Raw genomic sequence first — 19,123 nt, forward strand, 5'->3', positions numbered from 1 at the left:
TGATTATGTGGCTCCACTCAGTAAACAATGGTTAAAACCATAGGGATGCTACCCATTTCCTTCCTATCTCATCTTTATCCTACTCTTCCTCCTCCTCAGGGCACCCTACAATGGCCCAATGTTTCCAATTTTATTCAGAAACACAGAAGAAGAAGAGAAGAAGAGATTGGATTTATACCCTGCCCTTCACTACCCAAAGGTGTCTCAGAGCGGCTGACAAACTTCTTTCCCTTCCCCTCCCCACAACAGACACCCTGTGAGGTAGGTGGGGCTGAGAGCGCTCTTGACAGAAACTGCTCTTTTTCAAGGACAGCAGGGAGAATGACACTCACCCGGGCACCGCAGTGAGCTGCAATCTCTTCAAAGGGGGCTTTCTGGAATTTCTCGACCACCTGCCGTCGTCTTTCCCGCTCTTGTTCTTCCACAGCCACACTGTCTACTAAAATAGAGAAGAGAGAGAAAGTGAGGTGGAGGGAATAGGCAAAGCGAGCGCCAAGTGATGCAAAGTGTGTGTGCGTGTGTGTGTGTGTGTGGGGAATGGCTGACAACTGCAGAGCTCCTTCACCCTTGTGGCCAACTCCTGGATTGTTTGTCTCTCCTGGCCACAAGCAATGACAAATAAAACCACACAAATGCATTATCAAGGGGGAACCCACTGCCAGAGGATGCAATAACGGCCACTAATGTCCATGGTTTTAAAAGGGAATGAGGCAAATACCTCTGTTGCACACGAACAGGGAGAGTCTGCCCAAAGCACGCTACTCGAAGGGCCACAGCTTTACAGCTTTGTTCCAAAACAGATACTTACCAATTGCTTTCTTCAGCGTTTCATAGGTGATTTCTTCAGCAGGTGCTCTCTGTTTAGGATGGGGGGAGGACAGAAGTAGGAAGAGAAGGATTAGAAGGTGGATGCCCACCCATGAATATCAGAGAGAGACTGTTTTACAGAGCCATATGACTGAGGGGTGACACGATTGAGGTTTATAAGATTATGCATGGGAAAGAGCAGGTAGAGAAAAAGGTACTTTTCTCCCTTTCTCACAATACAAGAACTCATGGGCACTCCATGAAATTGCTGAGCGGTTGGGTTAGAACAGATAAAAGGAAATCCTTCTTCACCCAAAGAGTGATTAACACTTGGAATTCACTGCCACAGGAAGTGGTGGCGGCTACAAGCATGGACAGCTTCCAAAGGGAATTAGATAAGCATATGGAGCAGAGATCCATCAGTGGCTATTAGCCACAAGGTATAGATAGGGACTCTGGGGCAAGTGATGCTCTGTCATCTTGGTGCTGGGGGGGGGGGTCAACAGTGGGAGGGCTTCTAATGTCCTGGCCCTACTGGTGGACCTCCTGATGGCACTGGTATTTCTGGCCACTGTGTGATACAGAGTGTAGGACTGGATGGGCCTTTGGCCTGATCCAACATTGGCGTCTCTTATGTTCTTATGACAGCATCAACTCACCGCATTACAGTGTGGTGTAGCAGATGGATTGAGAAGGCCTAGTTTATGGTTGAGGCCATAAAACTGGGCATCCTTGGACCAGACATGTACCTCGCAGGGCTGTTATGAGGGGGAAACTGAGATGAGCCACATGTACTTTGGTTCAAATCCTGCCTTCTGCCCACCTATTAACATCATCAAGGCAGTGTGAGGAACAGCCCCCCAAAGGGAAGCATCTGCCCAGCTGCTGCATTGATCCAGCCCTAGCACGATGTAGAACAGCTTGCTGAGAACAGCACAGGGCAGAGGAGAAAGCAAGGTTAAGACAGCTGAACACCAAATTGTATAGGACTGTACAAGAACAGACCGTATAGTCCAAAAGGAACAACCCTTTTGACTGCTCCGTGTTTCTTCGGGATACTGCCCCCAGCCACCCTCTGCTTCTCCTAATCCCTGCCACTTCCTGTGCACAGTTTGTTGCCCATGCATACCCGTCCCTAGCCAGACAATCAGGTCCTCCTAATGAGCCGTGCAATTCTTCATTGGTGTGCATCAAGGAGAGCTCCCCAGGCACAGCAGTCAGTGAGCAAGGAGGGGAATAAGTCGTGCTACGCGTTCAACTGTGCAGGAGGGAGGGGAGCCACATCCAGCAGGAGAGATGCGCTGGACAGGAACAAATGCAACCTGGCATTGTCACTAATGCTGGTTCTTCAGGCCATGCCAGAGTGAGCTCAGAGTGACTCATGGGTGATGGGGCTGGACCCATCTGGGAGTTGCTCTGAGCACTGCCATTCACTTTGTTTTGTTTTTTTATAAAGATTTTATTAACTCCCCTAAAAAGGGGAGGAGTTTCGCTTAAAAAGAAAAATAAGGAGGGTATATAGTGGGAGGAAGAGAAAGCTGAGTGATGTATTAACTGTTAGATTAAACTGTTAGTAATGTCCAATCATCAAAGGCTTCTTCTGCGTGTTGTCAAACATCTTTTTTCCATTCCAGTTACAGCACTGCCATTCACTTTGATGGGACTCACGCAGGAGAACTTTCCTGACAAATCATATTCTACAAGACTAAATTTGTAAACCTGAACATGTTCTCTTCTGATGCTTGCAGAGACTCAGTGGACTGGGAGGAACGCAGACCAGTCCTGGCTAGGCTGCCGCCTGGTTATGCATGCAGAATGCTGGGAAGACTCACAGTGGAAGAACTCCCTCGGGCTCAACTCAGAAACTAGGCTTGGCTAACCAAACAATTCCCTTTTTATTAAAAAAGAAGAAGGAAGAGCCACAGTTTATTTCCTTCCCACCTGAAACCCATCTGTTTCCGACTACATTTTGAGGAGCACAATGAGGTGAGGATCCTTCCGCCAGCCCCCATAAGCACCCCAAACCTGGCTTTTGCTCTTGTGGAAGCAAAGGATTCCATTCCTTGGCACCTAAACTGCAAACGCAGTAGTGCCCCATATACCAAGAACTCTGGGAAATGTAGTTTTCATGGCTCAGTTGCAGTCTGGGCAGGGGAAAAACCCAGCAGCAATGCTCACCTGGGGTCATTACAAGTCACCAAGGTTCATATTTTGAACCGAGGAATTAGGAATGTTGAAGACAGCCCCAGAGAAGACCATGTTTCACTTCCTTTATTATTATAATTTTTTAACTAAGTAGCACCTGTGGAGTGTGAGGAAAGCCAGCCAGATGGCCTGATGGTTAGGGAGAATACTACTATTGCTGGTCTGGGGGGGGGGTTGGTTTGCTCACAGGCTTATTTTCTAGCTGCATGCAAAGATCTGTTTTGTTCACAAACAATGCCTTCCTGAATTATATCCCACTCTTCCTCCAAGAAGTTCGGGGGGGCATAGGAAGGCTTCTTTCCTGCACATTATCCTCATAGCCACCTTGCGAGGTTAGATTAAGTTGAGAGTCCAACCCACCATCTCCCAGTGAACCATATAGCTAAGGTGTGTGTGGGGGACTCGAACCCAGCCCTTCTCGGTCCATGTCAGAGAACTCTACCTCTGTCAGCCCCGCTTAAGCAGCCACCCCCAAATAATGGTTATGTCTCAGGAATAGCTGCCCAACCAATGTTCCCTCTAAGCTGTGGAGTCTTGTGAGCAAACATTCTACTTTGTGAGCTACTGGCGTTAAAGTTGTGAGTGAACGATTTGGCTGCTGCATCAATTAGTTTGCTCTGGAGCCCTCCTTCCTGAGCGAAGGCAAAAATGTGTGAGCTGGAGGCTAAAAAACTGTGAGCTAGCCCACACTAACTCAGCTTAGAGGGAACACTGCTGCCAACCCCAAGCGGCCTGATTTGTTTCTTTGTCTTGGAAATTAAGTGTACTATACATCAAAATGAAGGCTAAGATTATTCCAGCTGCCTGAGGTGAAAAGAAGCAACTGGCTAAAAACTGGCTAAAAAGGAGGCCCAAAAGCAAGAGAGGGGAAGTGAAAGATAATCCCATGGGGATGAGGAAAGAGAAAACATGGATTTCAATTGGTTGTTGGGGGTGTCCTAAACTCCATCTATTGGTTTAGCTTGTGCCCCCAAGCTCCTCTCCACTTCCCCTTCAAACTGTGAAACTGCTGTGGCGATGGTGGTGAGTGCCGTCAAGTCAGAGCCAACTAATGTTCAACCTGTAGGATTTTCAAGGCAAGAGAGTTGCTTGCCTCTGCATAGTGTCCCTGGACACCTTTGGTGGTCTCATATCCAAATACCAACCTGGGCTAACCCTACTTATCTTCCAAGAGCCAAGAAGATAGTTCCAGGTGGTCAGCCGTGTCGGTCTGAAGCAGTAGAACAAATTTAGAGTCCAGTGGCACCTTTAAGACCAATGAAGGTTTATTCAAAGGTATGAGCTTTCGTGAATAAACCTTTGTTGGTCTTACAGGTAACACTGGACTCTAAAAAAATCTAACAAGTTCGGGCTAGCCTGGTCCATCCAAGTCAGGGCATAATGGCCATACCTCCTCTTTTTCGGGGCTATTTCTTGACTCCACTTCAACCTGCAGGGAGATGGTTTCTCCGATGCTCTTCCTTTTCGACAGCCGATCTTCATCTGAAACAAACAGTTGCTCCATTATGCCACCTTCCTCCTGCTTACCGCCACAATGAAGGAGATGCCTTCTGAACGGACCTTTCTGGACCTCTCAAGAATAGGAATGGGCACAAGCCAAACCATGAAGCGAAATTCGGTTTGTGTTTCCATTTGTGGTTTGATTTGTGATTCGGTTCATGGTTCGGCCAGCCATGAACCGACATGAACCACGTTTTTCCGGTATGTGCCCAAGCCTGCTCAAGAACCGTAAGGTAGGAAGGTGCCTTTGCTTCATACTGGCAGCAGCTCTCCAAGTGACCTGAAACATTTTCACAGCAATGCTGTACATTGTCTCTACATCCAATTGGTCAGTGGCATTTCTATTTTTTACTTGATGCATAAATTGTATTGGGTGAACCCCCCTTAACAAAAAAACACACAACCCTCTATGCAGCAACTGGCAAAATTCTGGAGACACAAGGACTCCACAACAATGTGACTGCGTCACGTGTGGTGGGCAGCCCATGGAGTCAGAGGAAATGATAACAGTGGAAGGGTGATGGCAAGTAAGGGATGGTCAGGTGAACAAATGACGGTCAAGGAACAACCCACTAATCTGGGTTGTCCTGAAAAGATTCTTCACTGAAGTAATTCAAATTCTATGCCCCCAACTGCTGAATTCTGCAAATTTGGCCTTATTTCACATAAAAAGTAAAGGTAAAGGTTTCCCTTGCTTGAAAGCGCGTTGAATCCGACTCTGGGGGGCAGTGCTCATCTTCGTTTCCAAGCCGAAGAGGCAGCGCTGTCCGAAGACATTTCTGTGGTCATGTGGCCAGCATGACCAAACGCCAAGGCACACAGAATGCTGTTACCTTCCCACCAAAGTGGTACCTATTTATCCACTTGCAATTTCTTGCTTTCGAATGGCTAGGTTGGCAGGAGCTGGGGCCAGAGACAGGAGCTCACTCTGTCGCGCGGCACACTCAGGTCTCGAACTGCTGAGCTGCAGACCTTCCAGTCCACAGCTTCAGCGTCTTAACCTCTGAACCACCACGGCTCAGATTATTTCACATAGTCTATTTCACACAGTCTGCTGCAATTTCAGCTGCTTTGCATAGCTTTGTAGTCCTAGGGAGAAGCACAAGGCCCAAATCTCAATCACTGGAAACTGTATTTGTTCACTGTTGTGACTTCTGAGATCACAGCAGGTATTGCCAATATACACTGCATAATATCTTCACGCAGACAGACATAAGAGCTGGAAACTTATGTTTTTGCTTATTAATAAAAGGTGTCGTGTCCAGGAAGCGTAATTCTATACCCGATGCCACTCTCTCCACTTCTTTCCTTCGCTCCCCTGGAACCGTGACACACACAGCCCCAGGCCATACCTGTCAGCTGGGGAACGTAGGGGGTGCTGAGCCTGTCGGAATTGTAGCCGCTCCCTCCCAGCACTTCACTGATCTTGCTTTGCCGGAAGAGGATCTCGGGCCCAAGACGGTCCAAGTTCCTTGAAAGCCTTGGGAAAATGAGAAAAATCTCTAATGAACTTCTCCATCTTATCAACTGGGTCGTCAGAGCTGAGCAAGAGGCCATGAGGTCAACCTGGAGGAGCAGAGCTAAGTAAATGGTGATTCAGAAGCCACATCGAACCTGTGGGATTTTTTTAAATCCAGCACTTAAGATGTTTAACCATTTGTTAGTGATGCTGGCTCACTCACCAGACTGCAGCACAGTCCAGTGGGCTGATGCTTGTGAAAAACTGTTAAACAGAAAAAGGACTGAATGCTATTAAGCCAGCAGAGTTAGAGAAAGGCCCACATCAGAGTCTTTACCCGCTTACGAGGACTGCTAGATGGATGCTGGCTTGTCCTCTTTCCTGCAACGGCAAACTATTTTATAAAGACACTCTGCAAATGTGGGAAACGGGAAGAGCTGGCATCCAATTCCAGAGTCCTCAAAACTGATCAGGAGACCTAGGTGTGACTCCCCCCTGCCCCCCACTTTAGAGCGATTCCCAGCTTCGAAGAGAAGCGTGCTATAAATGCCCAGAGGTGCATTTATATTTGGTTTCGCCACCCAGTTCTAGTAGCCATTCTGAGGCCAGCCTTACACCCCCAGAGAATCCCTTACCTGGGTTTCTCAGCAAACACGCCTTCAGGGAGGAGGTAAGGTGCCTCCTTCTGCCTCATCTCTATGACCTGGCAAAGGGAAAAAGGAAAGACTTGTTTAAGGCAATGGGGATCATCTGGCTCCCGTTCATTATCTCCGACATCTGCCCATCCAGGTTAGGAAGCAGCTTTTGAGTACCCTGCCTGGCACCTACTGAAAGTCACATGCTTAGCCTAGTCATCCTTAGTTATTCATGTGTGCTGCTAAGGCATGCTCAGCAAAGGAGATGTGGCTGGGATAAACTGTCTGCAACTTTGCCAATCCCAGGAGAATTCATAGACCAGGAGATTTTGGGAGGCAGCCATCCAGTTTTTAGATTTTATATGTTAACTGTCTTATATACGACACATTTTGCCTTGTTCAAGCAGCAGTTTAGGTTTGATAGAAAGGTGAATATTGTATTGTATTTCAAGCCCCACCCCCAATGTATTATTTTCTCAAAATAAACACGGGGAGGAATTTCCCCCCCTTCCACTGCTTCAAAATGTTGAAAAAGTGTACATCTCTGCTCAAACCTGCTCACCCCAACAGAGTCAAAACCACCAAGCAGACTGATGTTGCTCCAAAAGGGCTGACCCAAAAGACCACTTCTTTTGCTGTTGCCCTCGGGGCCAACTGGCTACTAATCATAAGAAACCCCCCCCTCCCAAAAAGGCTTGATTTTCCACCCTCCAAGCTCTCATCACTTCAAAGCTAAAGCGGATATTAATCGAAAAACACAGCCACTGCCAATGAACACCCCTCTATCTTGCCATCTCCCAAATAACATCTGTCTGAAGCAAATGTGTTTAACATTTCTACAGCCTTGCATATGGCAGTCAACAAAGTAGTACAGAAGACAACATATCTTGTCATCAACCTATATTAGCTGAGCTATGGCAACACTGGGAAAACGCAGATTGACAGTAGCTGTGCAGTTCATAGAACATCTGGCTTGTCCTGCAGCAGCAAGCTGTGATCTGTCTACTGGGAGGTGGCCCAAGAAATAACAAAGACAGATGTGTGAAAAGTGAGAAAGAAAATGAGAAACAAGGCTAGACCTCATGAATGTGCTGGCAGAAGGCAGGAACGGTAGTCAGCTGGCTGATCAGGTTCAGATAGGCGGCCCCCAGGGCATAGAGAGCGCAGCGGCTGTAAAGCGGCAGGTTATCCTCATTGACCAGGGCCACCTCCTACAAGGAGAAGCACAGCGTCATGGATCCCTGTGAGATTGTCAAGTCTCCGCATGGGAGAGGGACACTGTCCAGAAGGGCACTAAAACCCCTAATTTTGCAATGAGCCACTTTTCATATGTAAAAATCCCACAAAGCGGAGTGCAAGTCGAGAGAGGACATGATGTCACAGGATGCCACATACAGCTGGCATGCTGTCAATAATCCGATAAGTATTTGCTGGACAGCCTGGGGCCCAAGTCGTCAGCAATCCTGGGGTTCCGAGGGGCTATAACCAAGTAGCAAAAGGCAGCCCCAAGGAGGAGGTGGGAAGTGCTGCGGTTGGTCGCAGTGCGGGGGGGGGGGAGAGAAAGTTTAAATCTCTTGCCTTTCATGTTTCCCAGTCAAAGGTGCCCCACTAGAAGGGGGGGGGGAGATCCTGTACTGTATCTTTTTTCTATCTCAGGTGTAAATGGGATGGAGGAGAGGGGGGCATTTCCCACTGGAGAAATGGCATGCACACATACATGGGTGTGTTTGTGCACATGTGTGAACAGCTGGCCCCTCGAATCCTCAGCAACCCCTGGATCCACATGGGGTTCCTCCCAGTGGCTTCTTGTTGCTGCGCAGTTTCATCACATGCAGTCCCTGGATCAAGGCTTGACTTCCCCACCTGCCAGGCTCTCGCCCCGGGCACCCAAGTGTACCTTGGCACTCCCCTTCTGCCCATTCCTGCAGACTCCTAGCAAAGGCCAGTGTCGGTTTGGAAGACTTTCTTTTCCTCCTCGGCCTACCCAAACCCTCACCTGCATGGCCAGCACCAGGCGGATGAGGTCCACCACCACTTCCTCATTTGCTAGCTCAATGCTGGTGAGTGCCAGCAAGCAGTAGAGAGCCTCGTAGTGAGCGCGACCATTGGTCTCCTCCTTGCAAGCCAGGTACATGTGCCGATACAGCTGCTGAGAATTCTGGGAACAAAGAGAAGGCATCAGAAAGAAGCAGCGTCTGAAAACATCTCATCGTCAGATACTTCTTCATTTGTGATGAGGGCTGCTCCATTCAGAAGAGAGAACCCAGATGGGAGGGGCAGGCCACGGAGACCTCTAAAGGCTCATTCCTGGATCAGCTGCAGGTCCCCTCCAGCCACTTCCTTTCCTTTCTCTGGTTTTTGGTGCTTCCTGCTCACCATTTCGACTTCATGCCGTTCCCACTTTTCATCTTTGAGGGGTCCATGTCTTCCCACCCTCCTCAGGGGTAAAAGGAGTAGAAGCGACAATCAAATGACACTGAAGGATGGAAATACTAATACATAAAGTACCGTGACGATTTAGATGCTATGCAAAAACTAAAAGTAGTAACAAAGGCCCTGCACACAACTTTGTAATTTAACAAGGGGTGGGGGGAGACAGAAAAGGAAGAGGGAAGGAATCGGGCAGCCAGTGCTTTAGTTATGTGTCTTCAGGTGCTGCTTCAAGGGGCTGAGTGAGGGAGCAGTTTTCCTCACCCTTGGTGGTAGGGTTGCCAAGTGTTCTTACCTTGCCCGGCGGGGGAGCCTCGCTGGGCTCCGGGAGGTCCTCGTTGGCGCGCGCGCCACCAGCACATCACAGGAAGTGACGTGCTATGTCGCTCACGTTGGGGGCATGGCCCAGATCGTCGGGGGGGGGAAACCATATGGTTCCCCCCCCCGGACGATCTGGGCCACGCCCCCAACGTGAACGACGTGGCTGCATCACCTCTGGTGATGCAGCTTCGAGGGGCAGAGTTCCCCCCGGGGCCCGATTCCACCGCGGCGGAAATCGGGCCTCCAAAGCGGGGTTTTCCCCGCCCCCAGCCCCCACTTGGCAGCCCTACTTGGTGGCCAAACATTCCTGTGATGCTGCAACTCAGGGCAAAGCCAGACAAGACTGCCCATCTGCAAAATGCAAACCTGCTTTTGTTCCAGCTGGCATTGGGGCTCTGATGCAAACAGAGGGAGATGTCTGATCTTGGTTTCATCTGGTTTTGTCCTGAGTCTCGGCCAGAACTGGGGCAGCTGTGCTGCACCTCACTGTGTTTTTTATGCTGCTGCCCCTGGTACCCACAGGGAGCACGACAAGAGAGAAGGAAAACACAGCAGTCAATGTGGGCCAAGTATCTTTGGGGAGGGAACTCCAGAGCACTGGAACCACCACTGACAACAGCTCCGCTTACGACTCTAACTGATGGTTGCAAAGGCTGGTACTCAAAGCTGGGCCTTGCTTGAATATCTTATAAAGGAGGGTTGTCCCTGTAGGCAGGCTCGACTTTATCATCTTTATAAGTTCTATTCCGAATTCTTTCTCAGCAATTTATCCTTTTGTGGAATTCTGATGCCTAGCACTGACTAAAGATGTTACTTTCCCTGCACCAAGGAGGAGATATCAAGAAGATTTCTTTGAGTGCTGAAAATTATTTTACTGCTTATGCGACCCGGAAGGCTCTTGGCCTCTTGAATGATAGAATGCTGATTCAATAATAGCCTATTTTCCTACTATGCCCCCAAAAACTTCCTACCACGTGTTGATTATTAAACAGTTAATAGTGACTTCTTGCTGGAATCTGGAGTTCTTCCAGAGTTGTCTTTCTGGCAATCATGAAACTAAAATAGTGAAACTATTTTTTTTTTATTCCTCTTGAATGTTTTTTTGCTATATTTGTTTCGTTTTATATCACAAGAAAATGACTGCACCCTTTTCTGGCACTTATGGGCCTAGATTCAAGGGTTTTATTTTTATCTTGGTTTTATGATGCACAGAAATGTTGTAGTTCTGTGGAAAGGCAATCAAAATAAATAAAATATTTTTCTTTGAGGGAAAGGGAGCAATTTTATTTAATCTCCCTTATAAATAAAAGCCGAATGGTGGTAGCACTTCTCTAGAACATTCCACACGCTCCAAAATCAGTTCGCTCTCTGTTCTGTCATTCAGAGGGTCTCCCTATCCACTGGCTGCTTTGCCTGAGTCCTGCCTCCAACATTCTAAACATTTTGCTGTTTCTCTCCCCCCCCATAGCCAGTCAGAACACAGAGGTTATTTGCGTATGCAGCCTCATTGGCCTTTGCCTCCGAACACAGAGGTCATTTGCATATGCGACTTGATTGGCTTTTGCCTCTAACATTCTAAACAGTTTGCTCTTCTGAGGTAAAATATGTCCAATCTTCAGGTGAGGGCTGGAGATCCCTCAGAAGTACAACTGCTTTCCAGATGGCAAAGATCAGTTCCCCTGGAGAAAATGGTGGGCTCTGTATCCTTATATGCTGCTGAGGTGGCCCCCGTATGACAGTCAATGTGACGTAGCAGTCAGGGCTTCAGAGCACGGGAGAGGCTGCAGGTGTGTAGGGGGTGAAAGCTGAAGAATGAGAGGGAAATAAAGGTAGGTTGATGATTGGCTGGGAAGGAGACAGGGTTGCCAACTCCAGGTGGGAAATTCCTGGAGATGTGAGGGATGGAACCTGGAGAGGGTGAGGTTTCAGGAGGCGTGGGACCTCGGACAGGTACAAAGCCATACACTCCACCCTCTAAACCAACTATTCCCTTCTGGGGAACCATTGTTGCCAATCTCCAGGTGAGGGCTGGAGATCACTCAAAATTACAACTGTTCTTTAGGTAGCAGAGATCAGTTCCTATGGAGAAAATGGTGGACTCAATGTCATTATACCCTGCTGAGGTCGCCACAGCAAATTGATACTGAGTGTCCAAGGCCAGGGCACCCACACAGAGCCTATTTGTAGAGGCTGTTGTATTTATTTCCACAACGGGCCTTTTTCCTACTAGATTTATAAATCTCAGAGGAGCACACACACACACACACACACACACACACCGGTCTAAAATCAGGTGTTTTCAAAATATCTTCTCAAAATTCTTCTTTCTTACTGGAAGACATCTGGAGCTGACCCCATGACATAAGGCCACCACAGAAGAACAAGAAATCAAGACATGGGCTCAACCTCTGCTAGCCAACCCTCATCTTCTCCTTTCAGGTCCTTCATATGCCCAAACACCTGCCTACCTTTTTCATGAAGACAGTATCCTGGCGTGAACACTTGTCCACCTTCAGCTTCAGGATGGAGATGTCACCGATGGTGCTGTGTAGGAGAATGAGAAGATAAGGTCTGGATACAAATAGCAAGTAGGATAGGAGAAGGTCCTTTTCTCCTTCAGTGGCCCATTTCAGACGCTTAGTAAAATCACCGCAGCGTTACATAAAGCAAGTAAAACAAGGCTGCCAGTCCCAAAGAAGGAAGAATGGATTTAGCAAAGCCGATGAATGCCCTGGAAAGCAGGCTCCATTATTGTATGATTTAAGCTGAGGGGGCAGAGCAGTCACTTGTGAAACTTCTTCCCTGGTTATGAATTCATATAAAAGGTACCCCCCCCTTCCCCCGGAGAAGCAGAGATACAACCATGGGAAATAAAATTCTCATTTTCAGCAGCAAGATTTGAGCATCACAATTCCTACATCAGGTGTATTTGAAACTCTAAGCAACAGTGGACAAATCTGGGGGAAATGCCACTTCTTAAGAATGGCCTGAACTCTCCCTCTGCAGGACTTTTTATTTATTCATTCAATTTACTGAATTCTTAGGCCACCTTCCTTGCTGAGCCTCAAGGAGGATCACGCAAAAAAAAGAAGAGCTGGGTTTTATACCCAGCTTTTCTCTGTCCTAAGGAGTCTCAAAGTGGCTTACAATCACCGTCCCTTCTCCTCCCCAAAACAGGCGCCTCTCATGTGAGGCAGGTGGGGCTGAGGGAGTTCTGAGAGAACTGTGACTGGCCCAAGGTCACCCAGTGGGCTTCAGGCGGAGGAGTGGGGAATCAAGCTGCTTCTCCCAGATTAGAGTCTGCAGCTCTTAACCACTACACCAAACTGGCTATCTTTTACAATTAAACACAATGCAATCGGAGCAGTCTAATACAGTGATACTCTGTGGCTCGGGAACCGCATGTGGTTCACCTAGAAACTGTTCCCAAATGAGGCACCTGCCCCACGTTCCAGGAGTGTTAGCAACACCATTGCCCTGTAGAGTTTGTGGCTGGCAGGCAGTTCCCACCTTGGAACAGGCACTGGAGAATGGGTAAATACAAGCACCCCTGAGCAACAGGCTTCATGCCAGGCATGGAACTAAACAGAAGGTCCTCTTCAACAACACCCCAGCCATCTCTGTAGCTTCTGTACTCTCATCCCAGCACCTCGGAGGCAACCGGGAGAAGAGTAAGCTGGCTATAGTGGGGCGGTGCTGGTTTCTGCCCCCTATCTTCATACCCAGCTTACTCTATGCTTGCTGTGTCTCGTGCTCAAGAGAGAGCCAAAAGGCAGAGAAGGAAGCTCTTCCTTTCACTGCAGATAAACACTAAATGCTCAGAAGTAATCTATCATTTAAAAAGGTTAGCCCAATCTCATCAGATCTTGGAAGCCATGCAGGGTTGGCCTTGGTTAGTATTTGGATGGGGGAGATTACCAAGGAAGTCTAGTCTTGCTGTGCAGAGGCAGGCAATGGCAAACCACATCTGTTCGTCTCTTGCCTCAAAAACCCTAAAGGGTGCTCATAAATTGCCTGCAACTTGACAGCATTTTCGACTTCAATAGTCATATGTTTAGTATTAATAGTCGTATTATTATACACTTGTGTTTGGGGTATACAGCAGACATGCATCTTTTTTGCTTGATGATAACTGAGAATGTGGCTCTCTGTGAGTTGCTAACTGAGCACCACTGGCATGATACATGCTACAAACAATGCAATAAAAACATGGATTAAAAATTAGAGGATGCACTTGAAAACTGTACAATAGTACAATAAAGCTGGGCTACAGCCATTACAAGGGCTAGTCATTTGCACCTTAAAAGTTCCTATTCCTTTTTGACAATTTCCCTCCCAGTCTTCCCCCGCTCCCTTCCCCACCTCTCTTTTTTGGACACTGCAAAAATTACTGTTGTCATAACTGTTTCAAATGGGTGGCTATGTTGGTCTGCAGTAGACGAGTAAGATTTGAGTCCAGAAGCACTTCAAAAGATCAACATGATTTCCATAGTATAGACTTTCAAGAATCAAATCTCTCTTCATCAGATACCAGAGCTTTGGCTCCCAAAAGCTGATAAATGTGGAGATCTTGTTGGTCTTTAAAGTGCTGCTGGACTCCAATCTGGTAGCCATACAGGAACCACTTCTTCTGAGAACAACTCCTGCACAGGTAGGGAGACATTTAAAGGACCCACTCATGAATAATGGGCCAGTTGTCTGCCCCTGTTCTGCAGAATGGCCCCTCAAACCCCCCCCCCCCCGTCTGAACTCCAACAATAAAGCTGAGGTTGGCATACCTGATAGTTTGGAATTTGTGTTTATTCCCATGGCGGTCAATGAAGCTGATGAGAATCTGGAGGACAAACAGGCGGATCTCTGAATCTTCCATCAACGTGGCCGACAGGAGCCTGTCCAAGAAGGAGCTGGGGAGGGCTGTCAGCATATTACTGCACTGGAAACCGGTGGAGACCTGCAGGTTCCCAATGACCATCCCTGTTAGCAAAGGCCACGGGGCTTGGTTGCAACACAAACACCATCAATGAGGGGCACTGCTGGCAGGTAAGGACTGGACACTAGGAGATGAAGAGCTGCCTGAGCCCCTTCCCAGTATAGTTTTGGAAGACATGCAGTGCAATCCTATACAGGTTTACTGAGAAGTCAGTTTGTTCCTAGGTAAGAGGACCATGGCCTAGGTTTGCTCTTTCCCCCATAGGGTGTGGCCAGGCTGGCTTCCTTGCATTATAATTGTAATTTTGGAATTGGTTGAGAGGAGCACCAAAAGTGTTTTAATGGTGATGTATTTTTTTGATATGTTGTACTGTGTTATTGTTTTATTCGGCGATACGCCTTGTTAGCCGCCCTGAGCCTCCGGGGAGGGCGGGATAAAAATGTAAATAATAAATAAATAAAATAATGGCTTGCAAGCACTTTTCTGCACTGAACTGGCTTTCAGCTTGTCATGCACAAGCATCCATTTTGAGGTTGTTTGGCATTGTCAGGTGTTGGGTGTGCCTCACTGTGGTCTGGTATCGGTGCATAGCTTTAGCCAGCCACAGGGTGAAGCATCAGGAACTAGATCTTGCAGGTACAGTTGACATTTATGCAAAGTCTCACCCAGACTTTTATAGGATGCACAGATAGGCAGGCTCTCTCCACAGCACAGGGAACCGCCACATGTAAAGGGATCACTCTGACTTGCAGCCCTAGTGGCTCACCAGATAGGGTAGCAGGGTCAATGATCTGAATGTCCCTAAGACAGACAGGGACTCTTTCAAGACCGCAGTTCTAAAGACAGTAGCTCTTTGTTCTGTAGGCTCCTCTCTGCTGCATACCCGCTCTCCTCACTAGAGGACTCAACGGGAGACCCCTGGTGAGTCTATAAAGGACATTCAGTAAGATGGAAGTCACGGCAGGACAGATGAGCAGCTGGTCACCATGCAGGGACATCTATCTTACTATGCGTCTGTCACCACCTGCAAATTTGGAAGAAGCGGCTGTGCTGCCGGCACTTACCTGCAGAAGCGATTTCAGCAGCATGATCTGTGTCAGGCGATTCCTGTTCTCCCTAGGGAGGCAAAGCCCAAAATTAAAGCCAAACAGAAATGACATCTTGAGACGCGAAACGACACCCATCAAGCCAGGAGGGGGAACAAGCACAGGCCCCTCAGCTGCAGGCAACAGCCTGTCTATAATGCCACAATCACAAACAAACACAGACACAAATTCTTTGCCAAGGCAAGCCACGTTTATGCAGACATCTTGAAAAGCAAAGGGGCACAGAGGAGAGATCCAAGTCAGCTGGGCTCGTAGGGCAAAGTGAGGGGACGAGGGCAGGGGGAAAGAAAAAGAGTGCCTATGTGGCTGTTGCTCCTATCACAGCCTGTCCTGTTTTCTGTTGCACTCCATAGGGGAACCATTCCCACTGAGCCCACCCTATCTTGTCTAGGAAAACCGTTGCGGCAACATGCAGACATCACAAACCGAGGACAGTTTGTTCCTGATGCCATTGAGCCTCAAAGTCTCAGGCTTCTGCATTCTTCCCCCTCCTCCTCTTCTTCACAGATGGAATAATATTCTAGCCTTCCTGGTTTAGGAAATCTATTTCCAGTGTATTGCAACTTCCAAATTAGGGCGCCTTAACAAAGTGGGGCTCGTTTCTTGGTAACCTGCAGCCCCGTAGCTAGGGAATTCTTTGGGAGGGGGCCTTGGGGGGGCCCGCCAGCTAATTAAATGGAAGTACAGTGCAGGTGGTAAGTTGGAGCACTTTGGGGGCAGCCCTGGAGGGAGGGGGCCCAGAAGAAACACAAGGGGGCCGGGCCCCGTGGGCCCCATGTTAGCTACGGGCCTGGTAACCTGGATTCTAAATCGGTTTAATTTGGGTTTGGAATCCTGGCTATCGGGAAAGGGAATAAAGCCTAGTTTGTTGAAGAGCCCACACTCAACCGGTCCAACAGGACAGGTTCAAGCCAGGAAGTCTTAAGTTGCCCTGACTGGGCAGAAAGGCAGAGCCTAAGTTTTGTAAATAAATAAAAGAAGAAGAAGAAGAGATTGGATTTATACCCCGCCCTTCACTACCCAAAGGAGTCTCAGAGCGGCTTACAAACTCCTTTTCCCTTCCCCTCCCCACAACAGACACCCTGTGAGGTAGGCGGGGCTGAGAGAGCTCTGACAGATCCTGCTCTTTTTCAAGGTCAGCTCTTATCAGAGCTACGGCTTGCCCAAGGTCATCCAGCCAGGTGCAAGTGGTGGAGTGGGGAAACAAACCCGGTTCTCCCAGATTAGAGTCCGCGCACTTAACCACTACACCAAACTGGCTCTGTATTCAAGGTCAGGAGGGAGGAAGTGTGCGTGTCTGATGTTCTTAAAGGTGCCACTGCTCAGACTTTGTTCTGAGTCTCATTCATCTCATAAACTGTAGTTTGTTCTCTGTGCCTCAAGGCTCACTTTTGTAGCAAGCTAGTTTAATTAACGTTGCTAATCCCAGCAATGCCTGGAAGCACCCTAGAACACATTATAACACTGGTAAAAAGAATGCCCAGAAGCCCAGTCCTACTCATATTTATGCAGCATGAAGACTTATCAAGTGGGGACAGGACTGCCAATCATTCAAATCTGGGACAGATTATTATGCAAAAACCTCTAGGGAAACCAAGGAATGGTAGAATTCCTTCCCCCGCAACTGCATACAGAAAGCCTTTGCAATGCTCTCTGGTGTGACATACCCTACACAGTGTACCCCTCTTACGATCAGAAATTGGCTAAAAAAAAGGAAGCACAGAGTAGGAATAAATGGTCAGTTTTCACAATGGAGGGATATGAGCAGTGGGGTCCCTCAGGGATCTCTACTGGGACCAGCAGTTCTCAACTTGTTCATAAATGACCTGGAGATGAGTAGTGAGGTGGCCAAGTTTGCAGATGGCACTAAATTATTTAGGGTGGTGTCAGCAAGCTGCCAATGTGTTTCCCTGTACTCTGTGTATGCTCTTATGTTTCACTATGCTCTGGGTGTATTCGTATGTGTCCTTATTCTTTGGGTATGCGCTTGTTTGCTTTCACTTTCCCATGTATGCCTGTTTATACGCTTAATTGCCTAGTCGCAGGAACGTCCGTATCTCTCAAGGCCACAGGTGGTTGCTGGCGGGTAGTAGCTTGGGGAATCTCATGGCGTTATTTATGAGAAGCAGTATGTTATGATTAAGTAGGAGCGTTGCTTCCCAGGCTCAATGGCGCGCACGGGAAGTCCCGCAATTGGGCCTCAGCTTTTTGAATTAACTATAATCTATTGGGATCCATGCTTATGCCTCATTCTGAACAGTGATCTTGTTAGGCACCTATTGCTTCAAATAAAAGCAAAACCTTTTCTACAAGTGTGTGCTTCGTTGATGCGATGGGAGTCTGACAGGTGGTTAAGACAACAATGTATTATGAAGAGCTCCAAAAGAGTTTCTGCAAACTCAGGGAATGGGCATTAGAATGGCAAATGGGATTCAACGTGAGCAAGTGAAAAGTGATGCATATCGGGGCAAATTAACCCAGTTTCACATATACACAGGTGGGATCGAAGCTGGCAGCAGCAGACCAAGAAAGGGACCTTTGGGTGATAGTGGACAGCTAGATGAAAATGTTGACCTGGTATGTGGCTGCTGTGAAAAAAGGCAAATTCCATCCTGGTCATAATTGGAATAAGAACAGAGAATAAAATTGCTGCTATCATACCGCCCTTATAAAAATCTATGGTGAGACCACACTTGGAATACTGTGTACAATTCTGATCACTCCCCTTGAAAAAGGATACCGTAGACCTTGAAAAGGTGCAGAAAAAGAACCAAAATGACCAGGGGACTAGAGCAGCAGCCCTATGAGTATCGGTTAAAATGCTTAGGGCTGTTTAGCTTAGAAAAAAGGCGAGTAAGGGAAGACATGATAAGTTGATAAAATTATGCATTGCATGGAGAGAGTGGATAGGGAGAAACTCTTCTCCCTTTACCATAATACTAGAACTCAGGGTCATCCACTGAAGCTGAAGGGTTGGAGATTCATGGAGGACTGGGCTGTCAGTGACTACTAATGGTGAGGGCTATCTACTTCCCCCAGTACCAGAGGCAGTATGCCTCTTTAAATCACCTGCTGGGGAGCACAGGCAGGATAATGCTGTTGCCGTCTTCCTGCTTGTGGGCTTCTAAGAGGTAGCTGGTCGGCCACTGTGCAAACAGAATGCTGGACCAGATGGAGCTTTGGTCTGATCCAGGGTGGCTCTTCTTATGTTCTTATTATTGCTAGGACTCAGCTTACGCTTGCCGTGCTATATATATATATATATAGCCACTTTCCTGCCCTTCACCTTTTTTTTTTTTTGGCAATTATCCATAATGAATATTTCTTCCTAGGGTCCCAACTGAAAAGTTAAACTGATTACTTTTATTAGCCCAAGATGAGCTTCTTTCTACATCAGGTAATGACATGGATGCGAGTGCTTTTCTGAAAGGTGTTGGCCAGCAGACAGATCTTGAGAAAGAGCACATCAGTTGGGTTCAAGGGTCGACAGCTTCCTGCTAGCCAAAGCAGGCTGTAATGAGAATCAGAAGAACATCTAAGACCTTGATGTATGGAGCTCCACAGGCATTTATAAGCTGCTTCCAACATGGGCTTCTGATATGCCAGATTTCTTCCCCCGACACACACTAATTGGCACTCTTAAGGGCTAATTCCCCCATGAGGCTTTGTAATAGCCAGAACGGTTCCTGTTACTCACATCAGAAAGTCAAAATGAAAGTTAACTATTGAT

The 19,123-nt window shown here is 47.7% G+C and overlaps 1 protein-coding gene across 4 annotated transcripts in view; it reads right to left on the bottom strand.

Annotated features, from left to right (window-relative positions):
* The window catches only part of EFR3B (EFR3 homolog B), a 162,797-nt gene that overhangs the window by 5,543 nt on the left and 138,131 nt on the right, over positions 1 to 19,123 (bottom strand). For all 4 annotated transcript variants that reach the window (XM_015411550.1, XM_015411552.1, XM_015411549.1 and 1 more), the window contains 10 exons: positions 15,352 to 15,403; positions 14,136 to 14,308; positions 11,826 to 11,901; positions 8,603 to 8,764; positions 7,686 to 7,817; positions 6,607 to 6,674; positions 5,865 to 5,992; positions 4,403 to 4,494; positions 809 to 857; positions 333 to 439 (listed from right to left, as the gene is read on the bottom strand). In XM_015411550.1, coding sequence (XP_015267036.1) covers positions 333 to 439; positions 809 to 857; positions 4,403 to 4,494; positions 5,865 to 5,992; positions 6,607 to 6,674; positions 7,686 to 7,817; positions 8,603 to 8,764; positions 11,826 to 11,901; positions 14,136 to 14,308; positions 15,352 to 15,403 — 1,039 coding nt within the window. The remainder of the gene's footprint in view (positions 1 to 332; positions 440 to 808; positions 858 to 4,402; positions 4,495 to 5,864; positions 5,993 to 6,606; positions 6,675 to 7,685; positions 7,818 to 8,602; positions 8,765 to 11,825; positions 11,902 to 14,135; positions 14,309 to 15,351; positions 15,404 to 19,123) is intronic.

Source organism: Gekko japonicus, unplaced genomic scaffold, assembly GCF_001447785.1.
Source record: "Gekko japonicus isolate JY-2015 unplaced genomic scaffold, Gekko_japonicus_V1.1 scaffold6, whole genome shotgun sequence".
NCBI lineage: Eukaryota > Metazoa > Chordata > Lepidosauria > Squamata > Gekkonidae > Gekko > Gekko japonicus.